Source organism: Hydra vulgaris, chromosome 09, assembly GCF_038396675.1.
Source record: "Hydra vulgaris chromosome 09, alternate assembly HydraT2T_AEP".
Classification (NCBI taxonomy): domain Eukaryota; kingdom Metazoa; phylum Cnidaria; class Hydrozoa; order Anthoathecata; family Hydridae; genus Hydra; species Hydra vulgaris.
Window position 1 is genome coordinate 52,585,778 of NC_088928.1, and position 24,340 is coordinate 52,610,117.

Here is a 24,340-nt window from a genome sequence, read left to right on the forward strand (position 1 = left end):
GATTTGTGAATATGTAGGTGATTATATTCGGGATTGAATTTGATGAATAAATTTCACAGGGGCCTAGCTTAAAAACTCTCTAGAAAACTACTCGGTGTTTATTTCAAATTACAAATTTTCTTGAAAGCATACAGACTTAAAAATAGCATTTTTCTGCCAAGGTATGACATGAAGTATAACATGTTCAGTTAAAAAAAAATTTTTTCCCCTTTTTTAAAGTCCTAAATAAACATAAAAGCAGAGGACCTTATTTTTTTTTTAGACGCAAGGGTGATACAAAAATATTTCAACATCCAGCCTCCCCCCCCACCCAACCTAATTGAAAATTTTTGGATCCGACATGTTCAAAAAAATCAAAAGGTGAAACTCACATACTTATTGGAAATATGCAATTGTTTGACCACAAGTGCATTTCAAGACTACATGTGCTAAAAACATAGGTACAGTGTGTGCATACGTAGTTCTACAGACATTAGTGCATACAGACATACCTACATATTGAAAAATCTTTACTTGAAACCTTTTCAAAACATATAGAAGTAAAGACCAGATCTCTAGATTGACTTACTTATTAATGGCAATTAATAATAACCCAATTGCACAAGGTTGTGCAACAACCATCGATGGAGTTTGGCATCTAGTTTTGAAAGATAACCACGAACCGCAAGTTCAAAGTTTAACTGATCGACAACGTGAAAAAAACTTTCAGTTTCATCGCTTTGCCAATATTGCAAATAAGAACTCAGGTATTCAATTTCTTCTTCAGAAAAATTACTTTCTCTATTTTGAAAAAAAAATTGGCATTTTGTTAGCAATATAGTACCAAGCTCACTTGTAAATGACGACAGAGTTTTGATCCAATAATTAAAAACTTGATTATTTTCTGGTGCAAAAATATACCAATATTGTGATGAATCATAAAATGACATTTTCCATGATTCTTGTCTCCAAGGAATTCAAACTCATTTGAAATATAACAATCTCTCAAAACACTTTCTATTTTGGAAAAAATTGTAATTTTACTCGCACGTATTGAAATTGCATACATCACCATTGTAACTTCACGCCATTTTATTAAGTTAGTTAAATTTTTACTAAAAGATAAATTTATTTCTAAGTTCTTTAAAAGTGTTGCTTAGTTTAACAATTGACGTTCATTAATTATCTCAGTTCTATTTGTTAACAACAATATTTTATCGTCTTTAAACATGGAACACTCTGGTATAATTCCGTTCAAATCATCAAGCATATCAGCAACAACGGGAAGGCCATCAAAGAGTTTTCCACTAGTTGACTTAAAATTAGGTCTACTAACAGCTTTTTGCCACATTTCCAAACCTTCATTCAATGTATTTGGTATAACCGATTTTTCATGAGGAAAATCAGTTTCACCAAAAAAGTACCGACCAATGGCTTGCCAATGTTCAACACCAATTTTGGCGTTCTCAATGCGATGTTCATAAGAACTTAGTTTTAAGTTTAAGAACTTTTTAGTAGAAAGTTTATTGAAAAGATTGTCGTAATTATCGAAGAGTTCGACACCACCGTAATAGTAATAGTCGGAACAACTGAGCCAACGTTGAAGGGCTCTGTCATCAAAGTCATCATTAGGATTGTACCTTTAAAATAAAAAATCTACCTTAAGTTTACTATGAGATATACCCTACATAATAATATTTTTAAATAATATTCTGATTTTACTTTTTAAAATTTCTGATTTCTAAAAATAACTTAGCGGAAAATAAAACTACCCGTAGTTTAAAGATCTGTTGTTCTGCTTTATTGCATCATATGTAATATGGTTTAACCGTTGCTTTCTTTCCTCCACAAGATGATGAAGTTTTTCATAGGTGGCATATAACTCCGGTGTTGATACAAACAATGAAATACCTAAATTGTGTTGCTATAACTTAGTTTTAATCAAAAAAACAATGTTGCAATGTAAAAAAGTATATATATATGTATATGTATATATATATATATATATATATATATATATATATATATATATATATATATATATATATACTGTCAATGGGGGTAATATGGCCAAATTTTGACTGTTTTTTTTTTTTTCAATAATTTGCTGAACACAAAAGCAGTACACTTGTAGATTTTTTCAAGAATTAGTTCTACAAGATGCACATTATATGCACGATAAGATGCACATTAAAACTTTAACCATAACTTATTAATGAAAATTATTTTTGAAAAATCCATGATTTGGCGTGAAATGGCGTGATTTGGCCACTTAACAAAAAAACCTCATGTGAAAATCACCCAGTAACACAGATTGGTTCAGAGAAGGTCAATATTTAGTCAAAATCGGTTGAAAACTGGAAAAAAGGTTTAGTGACCTATTACTGACTAATAATCGACGCTTGATTTGAAATGTGTATTTCAAACTTTTACGTTTACTTAACGTCTATCTAAAGTTTAGAATATTGACTTAAGTTAGTCAATGTTGCAAAGCTTTAATCTTCTATAATTAAACGTAAACGTTTATAGATTTTAAATCTACGCTTTAAAACTTTTAATATATACGTTTATAAAACGTCAATCAAACATTTACAGTATTGACTAATATAAGTCGTTATTTTAAACGTTTGATCGACGTTTAATAAAATGATCTTAAACTGTTAATAAAATGTCCTTTCATTAGGACTTTCATAACAAGAGACCAGCAACTCAAATTTTTTAACTGTGTCAATGTGACCATCAATTTCTAAAACAACGGAGTCCATTGATTTGTTGGCATTTAGGAAGGTAGATTGTCGCGAAAAGAGGTTTTCAACTTCCATGAATTTAAGATCATTTTGTAAACGCTAGTATGATTGTGTAACAGTTGGTATTTATATTTGTAATAACCAAGAAAATTAATAACTTAGCATTTCTTTATTTAGATGCATTTTAGCTTAATTTAGTTACATTTGCTAAAGAAAAATGGTGGAACAGAGCTGGTAAAAATCACTGCATATGTTTTGTAGCGACGTTACTAATTTTGTAATGTCAAAATAAACATGGATGGTACAGGAATTTTTGGAAAACTTCCATTCAGAAAATTTTTAATATGTAAAGTCTTCTGTGTAATTCCAATTTTGATTTGTGAAATTACATTTAAAATGCTAATTATTTTATTTTAGTTTTTTTGCGGTTACAAATCAGGTTACGAAATCAGACGATCAGGATACAAATGTAGAAGATGGCGTTATATTATAGGAGATGACAAGAACAGGTGCAAAACAAGCGGTAAACGGTATACTAGGAAGACTTTTGATAATGCATAAACCAGAGAAAACGGTGATCCAAAATATGTTTTTAAGTTTATTAACTTTATTAGTAATCTTTAACTTAATCTTAATGTAAACTTTTATTTTCTGCTAATGAGATTAAATTTAAAAAATATTTGATAGAAATTGTTACTACAAAATTTCCACTGCAAAAAGCTTGATCATTTAATTTTTTTTTAATTATCGGAGCATAAGAAAGTATAGTGCACAAACATTTTTTCTCTAACTCCCCGCTAAATTAAAACGTATAATAGTTTTAAAAAATAAGAGCAGGTCTTTTATAATTATATCTTATTTATAAATTTTATTACTTTTATAACTGTATCTTATTTATAAATTTCAAGACCTATATAGCTCTCATTACTTATATAAAGTTAAAAAGCTATAACGTAATTTCAATTTATATAAGTTTTAAAACTTAAATTAATTGAAATTAAGTTAATTAAAACAAAGAAACTTTTAAACAAGATCTAAAAGTTTAGTATAGGGTAGATTAGGGTAATATGAGCTCCTTTAGCGAAAATTGGAATAATTTCAAAAATTATTTTGCTGGATCTAAAATTTTTGCGAATAAACAATATTTAGGGATCCCTACTCATGATCTACTTAGATATTTGGGCACCCAAAATATTTTCTTAAAAACACAGAGGTTTTAAAAAAGTAGCCAAAATGCTTATATTACCCAGACCCCTCGGTAGTATGAGCACTTTAAATTAACTCAAAAAAAAACTTTAATTTTGTTAAAAAAATACCAACCTGACTATTAGAACTAATTTTTAAAATATTATGATTCGTTATTAACAAAACTTATGATTAAAAGATCAAATTTTAAGCCACTTTTTGTTGAAACAATTCTACTATGTTTTCAGCAAGAAAAAAAAAAAAAAAATTAGTTCGTTATTTTTTCAATTTTATTACATCAATCCTTGGAATAATAAAAATTCAATTTTTTTTTAATTTAATTTACAGAAAAAAATTTAGTATTGTTAAAATATTAAAAAATCTTACTATATTTTGTTTTTATTCAAAATCCAAATAAAACCACTGCTTTTTTAGGACTTTAAACTAGGTAATTTCAATAAAAATCACGGTAATTTGAGCATGCTCATATTACACAAAAATGGCATCTTTAAATAAAGTGAAAACTAAATAGTTATACGCATTATTTTTTAAACAAAAATGGATCGGATTTTTAGGTAACATATTTTTTTTTATGAAAAAATTAGTTTCATTATTTTAGCACCAAAATTTTGCGCCACAGATTTATTCATGCGTGATGATATTATTTTAACAACGCAAAAAATTTAACAACGTTTTAGTTAGATGATAGCCGCTAATTAGCGCATATAGATTTACGCTAGTTGTACTGATTCCTGTAATTACCACATAAATTCGATTCAAAAAATACATACCAACTTTAACTTCACTGCTTACATCTAAGAAATATTTAAGTATGCTCATATTACCAAGGTGCTCATATTACCCTAATCTACCCTACGTTTACTTAGACTAAATCTATACGCTTTATATACGTTAATTAGACTAAATTTAAACGTAAATTAGACAAAATCTAAACGCTTTATATACGTACAATATTCTCTGATACAATAATTAATAATTATAAACGTTAATCTGTATTTCATTCTAAATGGATAATGGACCAAATCTAAACGTCTTGTCGAAACGTTGTTTTGACGTTTAATAGACGTTTTTGTGTTTACTGGGTAGCAATGTGGCTTTAAAACTTTTACCTAAGTTTGTTAATGAAAATCATTTAAAAAAAATTAAATTATAGTTTAGTTAGGCCACTTGTATATTTCAAATCCAAAAACTAGATTTTTCAAATAAAGTTTTAGCTAAATTGCCCCACATTTATTTGTTTGGCAATACAAGCGTTCTTAAAACTTGAAAAGGCAAAAACAATAACATGCGAAAAACACTCAACAGCAAGAATATTATTATTTTAGTTTTTATGTACCAGACATTAAAATGCCAGCTTAACCTTCGATAGATTTTAGCGAAAAACTGGCAAATATGCTAAACTGGCGATATTACCCCATCTGACGGTATATAAATATATATATATATATTTATATATATATATATATATATATATATATATATATATATATATATATATATATATATATATATATATATATATATATATATATATATATATATATATATAATTGCTGCCGCACCCTGTATATATATATATATATATATATATATATATATATATATATATATATATATATATACATATATATATATATATATATATATAATCGCTGCCGCACCCTGTATATATATATATATATATATATATATATATATATATATATATATATATATATATATATATATATATATATATATATACATATATATAATCGCTGCCGCACCCTGTATATATATATATATATATATATATATATATATATAATCGCTGCCGCACCCTGTATATATATATATATATATATATATATATATATATATATATATATATATATATATATATATATATATATATATATATATATATATAATCGATGCCGCACCCGGTATATATATATATATATATATATATATATATATATATATATATATATATATATATATATATATATATATATATATATATATATAATCGCTGCCGCACCCTGTATATATATATATATATATATATATATATATATATATATATATATATATAATCGCTGCCGCACCCTGTATATATATATATATATATATATATATATATATATATATATATATATATATATATATATATATATATATATATATATACATATATATATATTTATATATATATTGAATAATGTTCAATGGCTGTCTTAGATTTTAGTAAAATAGTAAATAAAACACATTATAGTTAAAAGTTTTACAATGGAAGCCAAAAGAACCGATTTTTTAAATTTGATTCACACGGTTTGTCTGCACGTGAAGTGATTCATGTTTTTGGAGTATCTTAAACTAAATTTTACAAAGTGGTTAAACGTAGCAGTGCTGAAAGAGCCAAAATGCCTTCTCCAGTGAATAGAAAAGTTGATAAAAAGTTCACAAAAAAGCTTAAAAAGCATGTTGAAGAGAATCCTACTGTACCCATTAGAAAGATAGCAAAATTGTTCTATGTTAATGAAAGGACAGTCAGAAGAACTCTAAAAACACTTGGAAAGTCAGTGTGGCCGGACCGTTATATTAACTTTTAACAGAATAACTAAAAACTTTACGATTGGAACGATCAAAGAAGCTTCTAAATCAGCTAAAAAGCCATGCTTCGTCAACAGTAAAAGTTTTCTCAGATGAAATACTTTTTAGTGTTGATTGTGTGATAAATAGACGAAATGACAGATTCATTGTGCAGAAGGGTGACAAAGCACCACCTGTATGTCACAACAAGCACCCTCAGTTCATCATGACGCTAGAAATCATCGCTTTTAATGGAGATAAATGCCCACCAATATACATCAAAGAGAAAGAAAAAGTTACCTCTGATGTGTATATTAGCTTACTAAAACACTATGTGGTGCCGTGGTGGAAGAAGACATTCCCAAAAAACAGTTACATTTTTCAACAGGGCAATACACCTTGTCATGTGTCCAGAAAAACTCAACTTCTTCAGGACAATATGGCTAATTTCTGGCCCAAACACTTTTGGCCACCATCCAGCCCTGACCTGAAACCCATTGACTATAGTGTGTGAAGCGTAGTTGAGGGTAAGGCCTGCAAAAAGGGCCACTTAAGTGTCAAGTTACTGAAGTCATCAATTACCTGTGCTTGGAAATCAATGTCAAGGGACTGTATAACAAGCACCTGACAATCCTTCCTTCCTAGTCTTGAGGCAGTGATAAAAAAAGGATACTTAATTGAATGTTAAAGTGAAAAAAGTATTTATCTTCAACTTTTCTTCTATTAATGTTCCATGAATATGATTATATATATATATATATATATATATATATATATATATATATATATATATATATATATATATATATATATATATATATATATATATGTATATATATATATATATATATATATATATATATATATATATATATATATATATATATATATATATATATATATATATATATATATATATATATATATGCAAAAAAACACTCCACACTCTACTTTTTGATAAAAAACAACAACAAGAAATGTCTTAAATTTATATAATAAAAGTAATTTAGGACAATTTTTAAATAAATAAATATCATGTTATTGTATATTACATATAATGAAAAGAAACTAGGATTTGAAAAGGATTTTTCAAATTTTAGCTGTATTAGTGCGTAATTGGCCATCCTTAATTTTTTATGAATTCCACGCATCTAGAATGCATACTATCTACTTTTAATAAGCCATAAGGCATACTATCTTTTTTATAAGCCATTTGGTAAAGCATTCTAACTAGAAAGAGAAATTTTGAACAGTTCATCTTTATTTATTGCACTACGATCTTGCAACTTTCTATCTCATATAGACCAAAGATTTTCTACTGGATTTAAATCAGGAGACTGTGTTGGTCAAGATATAACTGGTATCAATTTCGATTTCATATATCTTTTTTTCAACTGTACCGTATGTTTGGGATTGTTATCTTGTTAAAAGATGAACTCATTATTAGGGAAAAGTTCTTCATTACTTAGTCCAAGTTGATAAACTAAGAATTTGTGATAAAAATGGTGGTCCATGGTACCCTCCACCCGGTAAAGCTTTCCAAATTTGTGTGCACTAAAAAATAAACTTTAATATTAATCTTTTTGTCAAGTTTAATGGTTGCCTTACTTGTTTGGGGTTGAGCTTTTCCCCAATTAATTTCCAGCAGTGAGATCGACCATTATAAAACAACACAAAAGAAGACTTATTGCTCCAAATAACTTTAGTCTATTGCTAACATGTCCAATCTTTGTGCTCAATGAAACATTTTAATCTTTTTTTGCGATTAATTTTACTAACAAAAGGGTTTTTTGTTTGCTTACCAGCAAAAAACTCACCTGATGCTTTTATTCGACAAGATATTGCTCATTTTAAGATATTAGTAAGTTTCAAATCTAGTTTTATCTCAGAACATGTAACTTTATGAACTTTTTTGACGGAATTAAGAATATAGCAATCTTCCTTTTTTGATATTTTAAACTTTCTCCCAAATCCAACAGACCTTTCAGCTGTACCAGTTTGTTTATATTTCTACAACAATCTCCTAATAGTTGAGTATTGTTGTTTAAAACAATTTCAAACGCTTCTGTGAGACTCTCCTTGGTCAGCAGCATTAATAGTTATATATATATATATATATATATATATATATATATATATATATATATATATATATATATATATATATATATATATATATATATATATATATTTGAATATAAAGCATAAAAAGCAGCTGCGTACAAACTAAATTTATTCTTCGTAATATTTATCTGCTTTTGCACAGATCGTCATCAGACGTAAAATATAATCCAAAAAAACCGTTACAGATATTACTTAAAAACGTCAAAGAAGACATGTCTTAGGGTAAAGTAGGGTAATTTCTGGAGGGAGATAATTTCGGCACCCTTTTAAAAGGCACCTAAAAATATTTATTTATTGGAATATTAAAATTATAGTTGGGTATTGTAGTAAGATAAACAATTTTTTTAAAAATGTAAGTTTAAACTTTTGTTTTTACATTACAGGTACGTTAATTAATGATTATAAGCTTTTTCTTAACATTTTTACTTTTTTGAAAATGTAGGATAAATAATTTTTTCTCTGAATTTTTCACCAAAAGTTGTTATTTATTATTTTCAAAAATATAAACTGAATAAAATCTGAGCAACAATAAGATGAAACACAGAGAATGTTACAAGATATAAAAGTTTCCCCAAGGACTGCTGTAAGGAGATAATTTCGGCTTGTGAATAGTTTTTAATTTCGGCAGTGCCGAATTTGCAGACCTGTTCTTTCTTTGAAACCGAAATGGAAACAAGCGTTTGAACTATTATGTATAGAAGTTAATATTAGTAATTCAGATAGTAATAAAATAATAACGAGTTAGTAAAAAAGTGAATTCGTAGTGTCTGTGTGAAACTTGATAAAATTTAGTTCCCCACAATATAAATTAAGTTTATGTCATTTTAATAACATGTATATAAGTTAATAATTTATTATATACAAATTGTATATTGTATTACAATAATATTATATATATATATTATATATATAATAATAATATACAATAAATTGCATATTGTATTACAATAATATATATATATATATATATATATATATATATATATATATATATATACATATATATATATATATATATATATATATATATATATATATATATATATATAATATATATATATATATATATATATATATGTATGTATATATATATATATATATATATATATATATATATATATATATATATATAATATATATATATATAATATATATATATATATATAAAATACAATATATATATATATATATATATATATATATATATATATATATATATATATATATATATATATATATAAACATTATTTGACAGCATCATATAATGGGTTCAAAACGTGTAAAATATGGTTATTGGTCAAATGAATCGTTAAAACTAGCAGTAAATGCAGTTTTAGTTGATGGTTACTCTAAACATTCTGCTGCTAAACAATATAAAATACCGAGGCAAACACTACATGACTATATAAAACGAGTGTCTGTTGATAATTGTGTTCAAAAGTTAAGTGCAGGACACCCAACAACACTCTCAGCTTTTTAAGAAAAAGAGCTTGTAGAAGTTCTTCTGACCATGTCACAGAGATTATTTGGCCTGTCTCCAAAAGATGTGAAACAAATTGTATTCCAGTTTTGTGAAGAAAATGGTATTATTCACAAGTTTAATTGTGGAACTAAGTCAGCAGGAAAAGAATGGTTAAGGGTTTTTTGAAACGTCATAATAAACTCTCCGTAAGAGTTGCTGAACCAACGTTATTGCATCGAGCCATTGGATTTAATAGAATAAAATTTAATTGTTTTTATGATGAACTAGAAAAAATAATGTTTAATGCCAACGGAATGCAGATTATTCCACCATCAAACTTATTCAACGTAGACGAATCCGGATTGTCTATATGCCATAAACCAGGAAAAGTTGTTGCCCTGAAGGGAAAACATGGTGTTGGCGATTTAAAAGCTCGGAAAGAGAAAAAACAATCACAATAGTTTGCCAATCAGCAAGCTGAATTTTTGTCCCTCCAATGCTGATTTATCCACGTATTTGATCCCCAGTTGGTTCTATTTCTGGTGGCAGCAAAAATGGGTGGATAACAACTGGTTTGTTTGAAAAATGGTTTGATCATTTTTTACTAGCAGTCAAACCACAATCAAGAAACCAACCAGTTCTTCTAATTTTAGATAGACATTCAAGACATAAAAAAAATCTTAGTTTTATTATAAAAGCTCGCGAGACAAATGTTATTATATTGTCACATTTGTCCCACTTAACACACACAAACTGCAACCACTTGATGTTTCATTTTTTAAAAGCCTCAAAATATTCTATGATCAAGAAGTTGGTACTTGGGTTCGTCATCATCCAGGTAGTCCTGTAACTGAATTAGAGGTTAGTGAATTATTTGGAATATCTTATGGGAAAGCTGCAACTGTTCAAAATTTTCAGTCAGGGTTTAAAAAGTGTGGAATATATCCATTTGATAGAAATGTGTTTACTGAAGAAGACTTTGCTGCAGCTAGGGCTACTGATCACTCATATATTGTATCAAAAATTTCAAAACCAAATATTACCTCTGAAATGCATCCTACTCTCGACAATGGCTTAGACTCTGCTAAAGATTTAGATCATGATGATTTTGTCACAGAATGTATTATTGCTTCTCAAAAAGGTTAATCATTTTAAAAGGTGTATTATTTTTACCATCTTCCACCATATTAAACACAAATTTAATTTGTTTTATATCAAGCAAAACAATAATTTTTCAGTTGTTTTATTAACCTAAAAAAAATTTCTTAAAAAAATAGTTCAAATTTCTTTAAAACAATTTAACTATTTTTTTATAATTTACATTTTGCCTAATTTTATTCACCTTCTTTAATTAAATATTTTATTTAGAATCTGTTTCACCAAACTTATCAATTACACTTCAGAAGTCATTAGAATTAGCCACCTCTAATGAAACCTCACAACCTCATGTTGTTACATTTGGATCACTAGCTGGACTTGAAATTAAAAATACAAAACAAACAGGTATAAAAAAAAGGGTAAATCGTGCTGAAAAAATTACTGGATTACCATATAAATCTCAGCTAGAGGAATCTTTAACTTTGAAATATAAGAACAGGCAGCCACGTAAAAAGTGTATTAAAAAAGATATATCTACACATCAAAAGGCATGTTTGAATAACCTTGATGCAAAAGGTGCGACTAATAAACAACTTTGTGCAAAATGTCAATACAGTTATGGTAATCCTGTCGATCCGTATTTAACGGATAATTGGGATAAATGCCATAAATGCTCTAGATGGTGGCATGAAACATGTGCTGCTATATGTGGTGTTTATGCTAAAAAAGTATTTACTTGTGATGATTGTATGAAACACTGATTCTTTAAAAAAAAGTTACATGTCATATATTGATAAAATGTTTTTTAACTTTCTTAAACAAAATCTCTTTTTATAAAGTTTTCTTTGAATTTTTTATTTTATTTAGTTATGTTTAACTATAGAAGTTATGTAAAATATTATTTTATTAACTTCATATGAGCTTATAAACAAGAATTCTTATTTAAACAGAATTTAGAAATAATCATCGAAATCATAGAAATCAGTAATCATTTCATTTATCATATTTTTCTAAAAGGTTTCTGTTTTGGGTGATATATTCATACTTTACTAAAATAGGTGGTTCAAAAATTATTAATCTTTGCAATTGCAACGCCCTTAATTACTGCGAATTAGGTGTAACAATTTCCATTTAAGAGACAATTACTTTATACAATGGAGATTTATCGCTGTTTATAATATTCTAATTATATTAATGCGTTTTCAACAAACGTCTTAATTTTCTCAAGTAGGGGAGACCGGGGCTAGTTGGCCGCAGGGATAAGTTGACGAACTGCGTTTATCTTTAGAGCCTTTCATCAGAAAGTGACAAAAATTACTCAGAAACTTCCTCATTGACCATTTCATCATTCACTGTAGTAGTGTCAGGATTCGCGCATGCGCATGGGAGATATTGAGATTTATGCGTTTTTTGGACAAAAACGTAACTTTTAGAACATCGCTTCCTTTTTACTTTACAAAGAAAATATTTAGTCGTATGAAAAAAAAATTATTGTAAAAGTTCCAGTCACAATTGGTTTACTATATCCAGTCAGACTTTTTTTCAAAGCTGCCGTTTTTCAGTATCTATAGACTGTTTATTAAAAAAAAAGCTTTCGGGGTAAGTTGACAAATTTTTCACGGGGTAAGTTGGCTCATAGCATTTACTATGGAAAAAAATATTTATTTTTATAAAATTATTTTTTTTTATTTTTTTATTTTTAACAATATTGAAAATATTTATTCTTACAAAAAAATTGAAAAAAAATTTTGTTTAGTTTTTTTTTCCACAGTTAAAAGGTGGGTTACTGTTTGGCTTTTATACGGACTAATATTTGGTACCAGCTAAAAGTAATATTAAATTTTGGGATAAAATTGTTGCAAAAATTAATTTTAAAAAAATTTCTATTAATTTTGCACTTAATAGTGCATTAATATTCATTTTTATAGTTTGCACCAACTTACCCCGTGGTGGGGTATGTTGGCGCAATTTTTTTTTTTTTTTTTGAGGGTCCGGAAAGGCCCCAAGAATTTTTTTTTATAAATGAATACAAATTTTATAAGATACCCTAATCTATACTCTTTAAGACTACACTTTAATATTTTTAAAAAAATGTACTGTTAGGGCTACAGAGCTCATAGAGTAAAAACCGAGCCAACTAGCCCCGGTCTCCCCTATGCCGTATCATAGTGCCGAATATACAATACTAGGTCGCTAATTTCGTCATTTTTTAGTATTTTGTGAAACAAATTTTACATAAAATTTTGTAAGTTTAAAACAATTTTTTAACTATTGTTTAATAGATATATCTGCAGGGCATCGATATGCATGATTTTTTAACGTTAATAAAGCAACCATTGTCTATAAACAACAAAATGGCTAAATACGCCGAAATTACCCTACTTTACCCTATATATATTCACGTACAACAACATATGACATTGAAACATATATATATATATATATGTATATATATATACATCTGTATATATATATATATATATATATACATATAAGTATATATATATATACATATATATATATATATATTTATATATATATATATATATATATATATATACATATAAGTATATATATATATACATATTTATATATATACATATTTATATATATACATATATATATATATATATATATATATATATATATATATATATATATATATATATATATATATATATATATATATATATATATATATATACGTAAAATCTCAATCCATCTTTAGCATAAAGATTTAACTGTATTTTTAAGTCACGTTTATTATAAATATTTCTGTTGTTGAGTAGAAGCAGAGAACAGCATGTAAATTTGCTGAATTAAATCAATATAGCACGCTTCATTGCAAAAAAAAAAGTGAGATTGAGAATTTTATACCAGTAATTTTGACTCGATCCTTGAAACTTGCCCATGATGTTAAAACCCCATTCATACTCTTGTCTGTAATGTTAGTCATGAATGATACTAGCTGTTTATCCAAAAGTGTTTTGAACAGATAACCTGCACATATAATTTTATGAAGGTTATCTGTCCTGAATTATTTATGTAAACATTTCTCAAAACTAAATATATTTGTTTCTTATGTAAGGAGTACAGCCCAAAATTACTAAGAAGTATTTTGCCAAGAATGTCAAAATGGTTTGCTATTCTATAATATAATTATTTTATTTTAAGCCATTGATTCTTCTGAAATGTTTATTCATCACTGTGTTTTATTTTCCTTGTAATTCAATTAAACTCAAAATACTTTTATATTTAGATTAGTATTAATTGCCATCGATTAGTGAATACAAGACTTTTAATTAATTTGCAAAAATTAATGTTATCCTCTCCAGGAGTTCGTAAATCTAAGTAACAATAGTTTTATTGACCGTTATCCTTGTTATTAGCTCAAGCCATTTGGGTATTTTTTCGATGTGATATTTCCATTTTTCGTGCTGACACAATCATTTCAAATAATATACCATTCATACCTACTTTATTTATTTTAAACATAGTGCTACCAAAAACTTAGCAAGCAAAAACGAAAACCAACATATGCACTTTTGAATACATACTTTAGCGTTTATAGACAAGTTTACAGCTGCTAAGTAATTGTTTTCTGAATTTTAAATTACATTACTCACAGGTCTTTTGATATATTAACATAAATTTGCTTTTATAATTTTAGAGAGCATTTGTGATTTTTGAGGAGCAATTATAGCAAAACATTGATGTGGCTTTCACGACTTTAAAAAATGGCGAAAAAGTTAATACACAAATGATACATTTATGTGTGTTGAAAGATAAAGTAAAACTACATATGGAAATTAACAAAACCTGCATATTTTAGAAAGATTTAACATTGTGTCACACAGATGAAATTGTTAAGAAGCGGTATACTGATAATAATACTGAATTAATAATTAATTGCCCGTCAATTTCACCCAAGTTTAATGTTATCGAAAACTGCTAGAATATTATGAAGATAATAGTTACAGCAAATCATCCAAAATTAAAATAATCTCCAAAAGGTTTTACAAAAAGTGTGGAGAAATAAAATCACACCAGAATTTTGTAAAATATAAGTGCACAGTATGCAAAGAAGAATACAAAAAGTGCTTGACAATAAAGGAGATCCGACCAATTATTGTAATAAGATATTTGAATCATTTAAACCGTATTTTTGCGATAATTTGTTGTTATAACTATTATTTTATTGAATGTTAACAAACACTGATAATTTAACACTCAATAACACTCAATTAGGAAATATCACGTGATAAAATCTTGAAATAAAACAGGCTTTATAAACGGACTAAAGGAGAAGTGCTCGGATATCTTCAAAATAGAAAACACTTCGTGACTTCCGTTTTTAAATCTGTTAGACTCAACGACTTGGTCTCCTGCCCACCTTTAAATTTTTTAATAAAAAAGAAAATAAACGTCATATAGTGTCATGAACAAGTTAGGTATAAATAATCCTTTTACTTTCTAATTTTGAAAATTAAAAATAGTTTTGATCTTTACTAGTGTGATAATTTGATAGTTTAACGATCTTTTCTTGAATGTGATCAACTACTTCTCAATATAAATGCTGCAAAAAATGTGATATACTTTTTATTATGGTTAAATGTTTAGTTTACTTTATAAGGATAAATTTCATCGTAAATTTCATAATCATAAATTACATAGCAAATTTTGATCCGTAATAATATACTTGTTGCGCACTTTACGCATCAACATAATTACACAATATTCTCAAATTGATTAAAATACTAATGAATACTATTATTAAATATATGTGTGTACGTGCAGTTCACGTCTTTTAGACGTCAATTTAACGTCAAAAACACGTCTTTCTTCCTTCAAAAAGAGACGTCTTATTGACGTTCTAAAAAGACGTTATTTGGCATTCTATTAAGAATGAATTTCGGACATCCTAAAAAGACGACTTTGCAACGTCATATGAACGTTGGCGTGTCCACGATGTATGTATATATATATATATATATATATATATATATAATATATATATATATATATATATATATATATATATAATATATAAATATATATATATATATATCCATACATATATATACATATATATATATATATACATATATATATACATATATATGTATATATATATATCTATATATATATATATATATATATATTTATATATATATATATATATATATATATAAATATATATATATATATATATATATATATATATATATATATATATATATACATATATATATATACATATATATATATATATATATATATATATATATATATATATATATATATATATATATATATATATATATATATATATATATATATATATATATATATATATATATAAATGTATATAGCGGCGGTTTTAAGCACAGGCAAAGCAGGCATTTGCCGGTGGCCTCGCGCTCAGGTGGCCTCGCATTTTTTTTTCTTAGTACAAGTAATATAAAAAAATTTTCTTAGTGCAATAAATATAAACAACGAAACTCATTTATTAAAATTCAATATAATGTATGCGTACAGTATTTTTATAAACAGTATTTTTATAAAATATTCAACTTTACATATACATCTATTATTATGTATGTAGCAATTTTTTTTTTGCGTTATACATAATGCCTTGCAACCATATAAAAGAGTATGCGGTTTCTAGTCTCATATACATTGACAATGACTGTGACAAATATATCTTTGCCCATATACACCTACACGTCTCAAAGGCTTTTTCTGTTTTTCCATCCTCCTAAATAAATGACTTTTTGTTTGTTTGTTTATTTATTTTATATAATATTGTCTTTACATTTTTACTGTTGCACAAGACATAATCTGAGCAGTGATGGGATGTTATGCTGGTTCCGGGTATTTGTTGTAGCGGTTTCTCTTTGAGCCATAGATCAGTGTTTATTCCATGTATAGGCGTTTTATCCATTGTGGATTCGATGAATTATAGCTACATTTGCTAACAGTTATTGACAATAGTCCCATAAGCGGGGCTGCACCCTCTCTGGGAATATCCTTGGTGAGTTGGTGAAGTCTAAAGTTGCTTCAAATGGTTCATCACTTCTGAATAATTCTAAAAAAAATTTCGTAGTTTCCACCAATTTTATCATAATAGAAATATCTGCCGAGGGAGTTGGTAAAGTCTAAAGACTCTCCTTGCATTGCTGTTAAAGCCATCTTGGGTTCTTTGATTTACGACTGGCACTTCCCTTATTATTGTTGTAGCTTTTATATTCACTCCTTACGCTGGCTTTTGATTAGACTCGACGTTACAGAACTTACAACAAAGACTGATTTTTCTTTTAATAATTTATCACATTTACATACTATTTTTATTATTTTACATTAATGTTTGCATGAGGATGCTTGTTCCTTCCTTTTGACTTTGAGTCTTTATGCATTTTATGAGTTGAGTTCTTTATGTACATTTTAATATACAAAATCCTGGTACGTTTTTGGTTTTATATTGAAAAGATTTGTGGTTTCTGTAGTATTATATTTGTTTGACGTCGCTATGCCATTTTTGTTTTTGTGAGCACTTTAATGTCTTCATTAACGATCTTTTTATTTTTCCTGACAACAATTTTGTTTTTAGTTTCTCGTTTGTTATAGTTTGTTATATTGCTATAGCTATAGTATGATTGTTGTTGGTATAAAAAATGTTGTGCTATGATTGTGTGCGAGTTACAATTTTTTGGTATAATGTAAGTGATGAATGATGTAAAAATAGAGATTATTTGTTTTCCATTTCACTTCTAAATTATAAAAGAAGTGAAATAAAGTGAAGAAGTTTCTAAAAGCTGGCTAGTGTATTCTATACAAAATAATTCGGTATTTTGCTTTTGTTGCAAAATTTTTCCTACCCGAAAAATATGTTTATCGTCGACTGAAGGTTATTCAGATTGGAAAAATATAGGTTCTAGCTTAAAACAACATAATAAATCTCAGGATCACATTAGCTGTATGCAAAAATGGATGAATATGTCAGTTAATTTAAAATAAAATGCAACAATTGATCAAAATTTGCAGAGAATGATAGAAAATGAGAAGAAACATTGGCGCTTGGTACTTGAACGTCTTTTTACTATAGTGCTAATGTTAGCTGAAAGATCATTACCTTTTCGTGGACACCGTGAGCAACTTTATCAGTCTAATAATGGAAACTTCTTGGCACAAGTAGAACTTATTGCAAAATTTGATCCAGTTATGTTAGAGCATCTCAAACGAATAAAAAATAAAGAATGCTTTGACACTTATCTTGGAAAAGATGTGCAGAATGAAATAATTGGACTTATATCGAGAAGAATACTGAAAACTATCGTATCTTCTGTACAATCATCAAAATATTTTTCTGTTATCATGGATTGCACTCCTGATGTAAGTCATAAGGAACAGCTTTCAATTCTTTTGAGATGCGTTAAAAATTAATCAGGAAGAAGAACAAATTGAAGAATTTTTTGTGGTTTTTTTCACATAACTGATAGCACTGGTACAGGTTTAGTTGAAACTTTTTTAAATTTATTAGCTGAGTATAATTTGAATCTTATGAATTGTCGTGGGCAATCGTATGATAGTGGTGTTAACATGCGAGGGCAATACAAAGGGGTTCAAGCTTTAATCAAAGAAAAAAATCCCAGAGCTCTTTACGTTCCATGTGCTAACCACACATTTAATCTAATGGTATGTGATGCTGCAAAATCAGTATCAATTGGAATTAACTTTTTTGGTACTGTTCAACGAATTTTTACATTTTTTGCTGCATCAACCGTTCGATGGGACATACTGCAAAGTGTTTGTAAAATGACTGTTAAATCATTATCAGATACGCGTTGGGAAAGCCGTATAAATAGTATAAAAGTTGTAAAAGATAATTTGGTTCAAATTATAGAAGCTTTATAAAAAGTTGCAGATTCAATTTCAATTGGAGTTGCTGTTTCTGAAGCTAATGGTCTTGCAAATGAGATATCCTCATATCAGTTTATACTTTCACTTACAATTTGGCATAATTTATTGTTTGAAATTAACAAAGTAAGTAAAGTTATGCAGAATCCCTCGGCAGATATTTCTATTATGATAAAATTGGAGGAAACTACGAAAATTTTTTTAGAATCATTCAGAAGTGATGAATCATTTGAAGCGATTATTAAAAAATCTGAAGAAATAGCTATAAAATTAGGTACTGAGCCAGTATTCCCTCAAGTGCGGCTTAGCCGAAAACGACGTTTTTTTGAATATGAAGGAACTGATACACCTCTAAATGGAAAGTCTAAATACTAAGTAGATTTTTTTAATGCAATAATTGATGTTGCATTAGTAAGCTTAAATGAAAGATTCAAAATGCTTGATTCATACAACAAAATATTAGGTTTTTTAACCCGTACCGAAAAAATGCGAAGTTTAGATGCAAATGAATTGTTGAATGATTGTAAAAATTTAGAAATATCACTGAGAAATCCTAGTACAGAAGAATCAGACGTGAACCATGAAGAGTTATACTTGGAAATAAATACATTTTTAAGAATGGAAGCTTCGGCGGAATCGAAAGACGCACTGGAAATTTTGAAGTATATTACGGCAAATTCTTTAATCGAAATTTTTCCAAATTTATTTATTGCCCTACAAATTTTACTAACTTCCCTATTTCAGTGGCAAGCGCAGAGAGGTCATTTTCCAAATTAAAACTCATAAAAATCTATTTACGTTCCACTATGGGTCAAGACCGCTTATCTGCATTAGCTATGATTTCCATTGAAAATAAAATAAGTCGGGCCTTGGACTGTTCTGATTTAATTGATGAGTTTGCGTCTTTAAAAGTCAGAAAAGTTAAGTTTTAAGTCAATGTAATCGATCCTCCTAAAATCTGCGAAAAAAATAAATGGTATCGCATTTTGAGTAGTCTTATTAGTGCATCTTCATCCAAAATAAAAAAAAATACTTAATGTACATTTAAAACCTATGTGCGTTTTTTGCTTCGTTACGTTCTAATAAATATCCAAAACACAATAGAACACAAGAATTAAAAACTCAACTAATATAATAGAAAACTTGCCTATGGCCTCGCATATGGTAAATCCGCCACTGTATATATATATATATATATATATATATATATATATATATATATATATATATATATATATATATATATATATATATATATATACAAATATACACTGTATATATACACATATATGTATATATACAGTGGGTGCAAAAAGTATCCAACACGATAGAAAAACTTTATTTAATTAAAGACCATTCAACAAAATAACATAAACAAACACTATTCTAATATAATTTTACATGGGAAATACAAATATCATATCAAAACAACAATATCATTAAATGTTGACTTGATAATTGCAATTTTGTAAAAGTTAATATTCAAAAAGTATCCTAGACATCGTAAAAAAAGAATTTAATTCGCCAATAATTTTTCATCCGTTATGTTCGAGGGAAAATTCTAGAATCAGAAAACGTTGGAACATTCTAGAATGCAAAAGAACGTCATAGAATCTTTCTAACTGCATTCATTAATTACCTGACATCTTTATTAAAAGTTTGCCTAAATTTTACGCACTTCAACAATACCTAAAACTGCAGAATTGTCTGAATCAACTAGAAAATCAATTATTCATCTGCACAGAGATGGTTTGGGATATAGAAAAATTTCATCGGTGTTAAATACCCCAGTTTCGACAGTTGGTGATACTGTTTGGAGGTGGAAATCCTTCCATCTTTTGACTAGTCTGCCTCGTTCAGGGCGTCCTACAAAAATATGTGACAGTACAGCTAGGAATTAAGTTCGAAAAGTACAAAATAATCTTCGAATGACTCGCTCTGAACAGCAAAAGGACTTGCAATAATCTGGAACAAATGTTAGCAAGAATACAATTAGGACAGTTCTTCGAAAGAAAGGATTCCACTCTCGGTCACCAAGAAAAACCGCTCTCTTGAAGGAAATTCACGTAAAGAAACCCCGGAACTTTGCTAAAGAGCACTTGAGTAAAACTTCGAGCTTTTAGGATAAAATATTATGGTCAGATGAGACTAAAATGAGTTGTTTGATCGGAACTGTGTCAGTCGTATTTGGAGACAGAAGAACTCTGCGTTTCACCCGTAGAATACCGTCTCAATAGTGAGGTTTTGGAGGTGGCAGCATGATGTTTTAGGGTTGTTTCTCTTCTGCAGGCCCTGGGGAATCATAGAAGGAAGGATGAACTCCGAAATTTATTCGGGCATTCTTGAGAGATGTCTCGTGAAGTCAGCCGAAAAATTGAACCTTCCTCGAGGTTGGATATTCCAACAAGACAATGACCCTAAGCACACGGCTAGGGCAACTCGTGCGTGGTTTCAGGAGAGGAAAATTAACTTATTGGAATGGCCAAGCCAATCACCTGACCTCAATTCTATTAAAAATCTGTGGCGGAAATTGAAATTGAGGGTACAGGAGAGAGATCCAAGAAATCTTAATCAATTGAAAGAAATGTGCAAGGAAGAGTGGGCTAAATTCTTATTAGTATACGTGCTAATCTTGTGAACAAGTTGCCAATTGTTTAGAAGCAGTTTCGGCTGCTACAGGTCACATGACAAAGTATTGAGTAAATTTTTTACAATGTGTTGGATACTTTTTGAACCTTGATTTTTACAAAATATGTTCATATATATATATATATATATATATATATATATATATATATATATATATATGAACATATGTATACAAATATTAGATTACCTATATTAGCTACTTCACAAGTAAAATATGACATCACTGAATATCCTAACATTATTGCAACATCAAATTGACCTGTAAATATAAAATAATCATTTACTTTAACAATGTTTGTTACATTATCAAAAAACGTAAGTAAGGCTTATATAATTGTATTATATTATATATAATATTATAATTGTAAAAAAATTAATGGATTTTGTTTTACAATACTTTTCTGTTGGTTTTTTTTTTTTTTTTAACATTTATTAAATTTTTTTTTTTAATTTTAATTCATAAATAACTAGTCCAAATTCGGTGGCTGATGGTAGAGTTTGCAAAATAAACCAAAGTGTTTAAAACACAAATATATACATACCCAGTTGAGAGTAATTATATCCTCTTGGAAAACACTCGCCAAAATACTTAATTTCAAAAGTTCTTTCTTTTTTTTTTGCTTCTTGTATAATTTCATCGGCGGTCCTTTTCCCTCCATTTGACAAACGTTTTGGAAACATTATAACTAATGTTTTGTTGCTAGCATTTTTACCTTCATTAATGCAATTTCTTTTTTCGAGGATGTCTTGTTTCATTCGACCCTGAACATATTCACATGAAGCAGGTAATGGTATTATTTTATGTGATCCAAGATAATGCTGCTGTTACATCACATCATAAAAAATACCACCAGCCATAATGACATCAGGATTATATCGTACAGCATTATACAATTCTTTTTGTAACTCAATCATATCTTCGTATGATGTTCCTATCTGTAATTACTATTAATTACAAGTTTTTTGTTAAATGGAGCAAATATTAAACAATGACGTATATTAAATCCACACACAATAATGTCAGCTTTATTTAATTCTGAATCATTTTTGTAAGTATTCCAAAACAATTCTTGCGTTAGTTTCAAATGTTCGTTAGAATAACCGTTAATTAGCTTGCTCTGTAGTCCATTAAAATGTTTATCCCTGTATTCCCAACTAATATACTTAAAACCTGCTTTTGGTACAACCTCCTTATTGTCGGCTGCTGGTCCTAAATGAACCCCGATGCCTAAAACAACGATCTGTTTTTTGTATTCTTTTTTGCTTTTTATCTTCAAAGTTTTAAATAAACAAAGTACATTTTGTGGTGAAGAAACTGTAACATTGTTTTTATTAAGATCGTAAGTATTTTTCCATCATGTTTTTGTTAAATGAGAATGTTCTTTGATAAAGTCTGAAGTTTTCAAGCTATAAAGCAGATTTTCAGTTTCTTGTTGAAAGCCACTTCGTTGGTATATATAAGATTTAGTTTTTCTTAAATAACTTACGTTATTCATGATAAAAATAAACACTAATAATAAAGGTAACAGTGAAAGATATACAATTTTCTTCATTGCTCACAACCTCAAATCAAAATTTAAAAAGCAAGTATTTATATTATCATTATTTTTTTCACTAAGTGTGATTTTAATCGAACAGCGTCAACTTGATGCGTTTAAGTAAATTAAAATTTATATCGTGCGTTGTAATATAATAAAAAAATCTTTTTAATCTTTAATCTGCAGAACAATGCATCATTATATTATTAGCCAAATTCATTTCAGAGGTCTTGTCACAAAATTAATTTGATTTAAGGGAAAAAGTAAGGGCGGTAACATTATTTAAAAAACCCGAAACTAATAAATTTAAACTAATAGTTCCGTCCTGACTAAAAACGTAGTTTTAATAATTTTTTTTGTTCAAATTATTGTTTATGTTCTTAATTTATAAATTATTTTTGCATCTAGTACAAGTGTTTGAGAGCTTGAGTTCTTTTATTTCTTATTTTTCATGGTAAATTTTTCTAATTATTTTGTGAATATTTTGTTATACAAAATTTCAACACAAAACTTTTTTTAGGGGTTCTTGACGACAAGACCGTACGGTCTTCTACGAGTCCCCACTATTTCCTAATATTGAACATGTAGAGTTTAATTATGATTCTCTATTTTATATTATATAACGAATTGCTTTTTTTAAAATGTAATAAAATAAAAAAAAAATAAAAAAAAAAATAAAAAAAAGCAAAGGTACTTGCGTTATCCAACAAACGGAAGTTCGCGGAGGCGATTACTTTTGGCTAGTAAACGGAAACTTTCGGCTTCGGCCGAAATTTCGGCCGAAACCGAAACTGAAATTTCTGCTTCAACAATTTTTTTACTTTTCCTGTTTCGGGCGAAATTTCGGTACAAACCGCAACCGAAATGAACCGAAACTTTTATAAGATTTTTTTTAAGTTTTAATTTAGAGTGGGATCATGACGGTTTCCTAATTGTAATTGTTTGTTAGTAAATTAATTTTTAATTATAAAATTGTAGAAATTTTATTTGAAATCACGTTACTTAATAGTTTTAAGTTACTATTCTCAAATCATTCTTAAAATGAA

The 24,340-nt window shown here is 27.7% G+C and overlaps 1 protein-coding gene across 1 annotated transcript; it reads right to left on the minus strand.

Moving 5' to 3' along the window:
* Nucleotides 1-361: 361 nt before the first annotated feature.
* On the minus strand, nucleotides 362-23,968 carry LOC136084859 (uncharacterized). Its single transcript, XM_065806033.1, has 4 exons — nucleotides 22,299-23,968; nucleotides 21,944-22,015; nucleotides 1,752-1,890; nucleotides 362-1,619 (listed from the first exon to the last, which is right to left on the minus strand). Exons 1-4 carry the CDS (start codon nucleotides 22,510-22,512, stop codon nucleotides 1,136-1,138), a joined length of 909 nt encoding a protein of 302 aa, XP_065662105.1. The 5' UTR covers nucleotides 22,513-23,968; the 3' UTR covers nucleotides 362-1,135.
* Between the last annotated feature and the right edge of the window lie 372 nt (nucleotides 23,969-24,340).